Genomic DNA, 5,669 nt, shown 5'->3' with positions numbered 1-5,669 from the left:
CTGACCTTAACCCTATAGAAAATCTATGGGTTATTGTGAAGAGGAAGATGCGATACGCCAGACCCAACAATGCAGAAGAGCTGAAGGCCACTATCAGAGCAACCTGGGCTCTCAGAACACCTGAGCAGTGCCACAGACTGATCGACTCCATGCCACGCCGCATTGCTGCAGTAATTCAGGCAAAAGGGGCCCCAACTAAGTATTGAGTGCTGTACATGCTCATACTTTTCATGTTCATACTTTTCATTTGGCCAACATTTCTAAAAATCCTTTTTTTTTGTATTGGTCTTAAGTAATATTCTAATTTTTGGAGACACTGAATTTGGGATTTTCATTAGTTGTCAGTTTTAATCATCACAATTAAATGAAATAAACATTTGAAATATATCAGTCTGTGTGTAATGAATGAATATAATATCCAAGTTTCACTTTTTGAATGGAATTACTGAAATAAATCAACTTTTTGATGATATTCTAATTATATGACCAACACCTGTAATTCATCCCAAAGGTGTTCTAGTGTGCAGTCATGTTGGAACAGGAAGGGGCCATCCCCAAACTGTTTCCGCAAAGTTGGGAGCATGAAATTGTACAAAATGTCTTGGTGTGCTGAAGCATAAAAAAGTTCCTTTCACTGTAACTAAGGGGCCAAGCCCAACCCCTGAAAAACAGCCCCACACCATAATCACCACCTCCACCGAAATTTATACTTGGCACAATGCAGTCAGCAGGGCTCTACGCTAACCTTTTTCCCAAGGAGCACATGTGCTCCTAAATTAAAAAATTTAGGACGCGGGGGGTGGGGATTATTGTAGGTTGTAGTTACTCGCACATTGTGCTCGTAAATCATTTTTCCGGTTCGCGCCTAACGATTTTTAGGGGCATATACGAGCAAAATGGTCGCACTGTAGAGCCCTGGTCAGGCAAGTACCGTTCTCCTGGCAACCACCAAACCCAGACCCGTCCCATTGGATTGCCAGACAGAGAAGCGTGATTTGTCGCTCCAGAGAAAACGTCTTCACCGCTCTAGTGTCCTGTGGCGGCGTGCTTTACATCACTGCATCCGACGCTTTGCATTGCTCTTGGTGATTTAAGGCTTGGATGCAGCTGCTCGGCCATGGAAACCCATTCCATGAAGCTCTCTACGCACTGTTCTTGAGCTAATCCGAAGGCCACACGACTTTTGGATGTCTGGAGCTACTGACTGCAGAAAGTGGGCGACTTCTGCGCACTGTGTGCCTCAGCATGCGCTGATCCCGCTTTCTGATTTTATGTGGCCTACCAATTCATGGCTGAGTTTCTGTTGTTCCCAATCACTTCCATTTTGTTATAATACCACTATACCACGCAACCTATCACAGTACCACGTTTGAATTCACTGAGCTCCTGAGAGTGACCCATTCTTCCTTAAATGTTTGTAGAAGCAGTCTGCATGCCTAGGTGCTTGATTTTTATACACATGTGGCCATGAAAGTGATTGGAACATCTGAATTCAATGATTCGGAGGGGCGTCCTAAAACCTTTGGCAATATAGTGTACATGCTTCTCTGTTGGCCAGATCACAAATCTGATGTTAGCTCCCTCTCTCCTCTGTCAGGTGAGTGCACTATTCCAGCGGAAGGTCCAGAATAAGATCAAAGATCTCCTCCAGCAGATGGAGGAGGGCCTGAAGACTGCCGATCCCCATGACTTCTCCACTTACACCGGCTGGACAGGTCTATCTCCAGCGCTAGTAAACTGTAAAGACTTGCCAGTTCCATGTGTCAGGTTTAGCCTGTGACTCCCCAATGTACTATTTTTACTGCAGGTATTGCCTTGCTGTACCTCCAGCTGCACCGGGTGACCCATGACGCCTCCCACCTGCAGAGGGCATTGGACTATGTGAAGAGGACCATGAGGATCCTGAATGGCCGCAAAGTGACATTCCTCTGTGGTGACGCGGGGCCGTTGGCAGTAGGTGCGGTGGTCCACCACAAACTGAACAACACTGCTGACAGCCAAGACTGTGTGTCCAGGTAAGTGCCTGGGACTGTGGATGTTGGTATGGATTCTTCAGCATGAAAGGTAACTTTCAGGTCCCTTAACAGCCTTTCAGACACAACACGACAATAGCAGAAACCCATTATCTCAATTTATCTCCAAGGTAATAAGAAAAAGCATAGTTCTGATGGCTTTTCACTGATTGAAGCAAAGTGGTCAATGCAGCACAATGCGCCACTCGGCGAGCTTGTACTTTGAACTTTGGATGAAGGCAGCTCAAAACCTGTAGTATCTGAAAGGGCCTTAAAGTGGTGGCTTTGGTTGACGGTATCTAGCTACTGAGTGGCCAGCCCACCCATCCTTTAGATTTTTCTTTCAGGTGAGTAAAAGTCACAAAGCACTTGACATCTCATCAGTATAGTGTAGCCTAACTACATGTCTTTTATAAACAGAAATTTATATGAAAGTGTGTGCTAGATCAGTGGTTCTCAAAGTGGGTCAGGGGTCCTTGATGGGGTTCTAGGGGGTCCCCAGCAAAAAGGGGAATAATTTATTTTTGTTAATTCCATCCATGAGTAACACAATGTGAATATGACTACTTGGGTCATGAGGTTCATCCACTTTCTGTAATAAAAAATCTAAAAGCTGAAATCCTATCAGATGGGGAGCACTGGGACAAAATCTTATCAAATGGTCCATGGTCTAATTTGTGTCAGTTTAGGGGTCCCTGATGTGAAAAAGTTTGAGAACCACTGTGCTAGATAATATACATAGAAGAAATAAAATTATAAATTCCAAAACACTGACGGGAGGAGGTGCCCAAGTGTGAAGTCTCTGTCGGAAACACAGTTATGATCTTTTCAACCGTATTACTGTCTTTAATGGTAACCTCAACCCTATCCATGAATTCATCCATCTAAAAACAAGTACCTTAAATTAAGTAACCTTAATTGCCATTTAAATGTCTTAAATCAATCTTTTAAAAGTGGGAAATAGGATTTTAAGGATCGTAAAAACTCGTGTAAAAGGTCAAAATGATTGGTAAAAATTATTATTTTTTAAATCATTTACGGAATGCCTGTTAAATTAACATTATGCAAATCAGGATACCAGGACCATCTACACTCACATTTTGTTTGCTCAGAGCAGACGCTCCCAGTCTGCCAACAAACTCCAGGTATAACTAAGTGATGTTGGTTCATGTTTTTTTTCTCTAGATGTGGTTATTGTGAAATTGGTCTTTAGGGACTCTGCCTATCAGTGTTGCTTGAACTAACACCAGAGCCTGTGTGTCTGTCAGGCTGCTCCAGCTGCAGCGGTCGGTGCTGACTCCTGACTCTGAGATGCCGGATGAGCTGCTGTATGGCCGAGCCGGCTACCTTTATGCTCTGCTCTACATTAACAAAGAGATACGAGCTGACACGGTGGATGAGAGCACCATTACAAAGGTGACACACACACACACACACACACACACACACACACACACACACACACACACACACACACACACACACACGCATATTTTTTTTCAAATGTATCACTTATTTGCTCAGTGCAAACGCACATTTACAAGTCTGATTAAGCACACAGATTCTGAATACGCATTTGCAGATTCCTGCTCACATTCACAAATCTCAGTACGCATTTAGAGATTTTTTCACACATTGACAAATCTGGGTCACACAGACACAGATTGAGATACAGTTACACACATCGTTCAATAATGGCACCATAACAGGCTGTGGTGTATTGAAAGTAACCCAAGCTTATTTTAATAGCTGTAAGCAGCTATTGTTAACCATTATGCTGGGGGTTGATTGTAGTGACCAGACATGTGCCCCCATATACCAACATTGAGTTTATTTTGGAAACCAATTTTTATTTAGTTTTTTGTATGTATGAATGGATGTTAGTTAAACAGTACATAAACGTGCCCTGAGAGCCTCTCTTATGATTTGTTAATTGAACTGAATAGTTTGTCACATTTGAGTTATTTGATCGTTGCAACAAAAACTCAAGACTGTTAATTTTATAATAATAATAGACAAACTATGTAATGGAGCCTCTAAATTTCCTCAGACATCTCTAATTTGATATTTTGTGTGGGCAGTTTTTTTTTTAATGGCACCAAAATGATTTTTCTAGTTCTCAGTGTTTTAAAGTTACACCTTGTCAGATCCTTTCCAATCTGGTAAATAATGTTGATGATACTTTATATAATATATAGGCCTGGCGGCTCTAATGTTCATACATGCATAGAATGTGTGTCACCTTTGCCTCTGCCCTCTTTCTACAGCAGAGCAGGTGAAACTGTGCTTGGAAAGAATCTTCAGATGATAGACACATTATTTATGTATATGGCTGCTGTAATAGCCATCTGTTAGACATCGAGCTGTGGTAAAAGTGGACACGCACACACTCATTGCAGAAACTGCGGGACCAGCTGTCCCCTTTGGTAAAGTGCCTGGCTAAAACCAATGCACTGTACACACACACTAAGACACTGTGACAGAAGGGCTGAGAGAGTAGGCAGCAGCAGTGGGCTCACAGACGCAGACGTGTTGGATAGATGTATTATTATAACTAATGAAGGAATAAACATGTGAATCTTTAAAGCTCCAGTTTACTGCACCACTGCACTGCTCTTCATCTCACCATCATTTGTACTCGTATACCCGTCACCACCACACTGCCCAGAAATACTGCTCGCTTTACCAAACTGTGACTCTGCTTCAGGGAGCAGTTTAGAGTGGGTCTGAACGATATATCATTTCAGCATCAACATGGCAATGTGCACATGTTCAGTAGTGACATTGCAGAACGCACAATGTCAAGCAAATGAACTCCAACATGTCAAGCTGCAACTTTTTTGCTGCTTGATACCAAACGAAATCTCACCCTTTCACCAGAGCACATAGCGAACTGATGGCTGTGTATCCCCTGCCTGTAAACATGCACGCCACGCGGCTATGGTCACAAACACTGTTACCTTGATGCTAGAGGCGTTCAGTTACGCCAGGCAGCTTTTGAGTGTGTGTATGTTATCAGCTGCACCTTGCCCCGTGCTGGTAAAAAGTTACAACGTTACTGTCACGGGGCTGCTCCCTGCCCCATGTGAGACACGCTTCCTACACACAACACACACAAAACTTGCAGTATCCAGATCTCTCTGTACTTACAGGCGAGAGGCCTGTTTATCTGCCACCACACAGCTTAAGCAGACATTTGGGCAATGTTAGAAATAGCAGATTACATGCGAACACAACTGCGACATACATGTGCAAGTTTATTAAGAAAAGTATTTTCTCCACTTGTACTTGTTGCTCTGTTGCATATAAGCTGATCCTGAGGGGCAGTAGTAGTAGGAGGGGGTTTGTACCCAAACGATGAACGTTATGATTGTTAATTGTATGCTGCTACCCTTGGAGGTGAGTGTGTGTGTGTGTGTGTGTGTGTGTGTGTTTAGAATATAACATAGTTTTGTGCTTGGGTTGGTTATAAGCATTAGTTTGTCTTCTTTGACTGACAGCTTGCAGCATAAAGTGCTGAAGGGAACATTTCAGCAGAGGGTTATGGTTTTTCGATGTTTGTGTTTTTCCACCAGCAAATTGTGTATTGTTTCATTTGCAGTCAGAAACAGTATCTTCACTTTGTGCCAGCTCAGAAGTGTGTGCGTGTGTGTGTGT

At 42.9% G+C, this 5,669-nt stretch overlaps 1 protein-coding gene across 1 annotated transcript in view; it reads left to right on the top strand.

The window, feature by feature from the left end:
* lancl2 (LanC lantibiotic synthetase component C-like 2 (bacterial)) overlaps window positions 1-5,669 on the top strand; it is a 44,748-nt gene that overhangs the window by 17,555 nt on the left and 21,524 nt on the right. The window contains exons 2-4 of the mRNA XM_046061330.1: window positions 1,598-1,715; window positions 1,808-2,015; window positions 3,281-3,428. Coding sequence (XP_045917286.1) covers window positions 1,598-1,715; window positions 1,808-2,015; window positions 3,281-3,428 — 474 coding nt within the window. The remainder of the gene's footprint in view (window positions 1-1,597; window positions 1,716-1,807; window positions 2,016-3,280; window positions 3,429-5,669) is intronic.

The sequence above is a fragment of the Micropterus dolomieu genome, linkage group LG01, assembly GCF_021292245.1.
Source record: "Micropterus dolomieu isolate WLL.071019.BEF.003 ecotype Adirondacks linkage group LG01, ASM2129224v1, whole genome shotgun sequence".
NCBI lineage: Eukaryota > Metazoa > Chordata > Actinopteri > Centrarchiformes > Centrarchidae > Micropterus > Micropterus dolomieu.
This window is presented reverse-complemented; position numbering and strand designations above follow the sequence as displayed.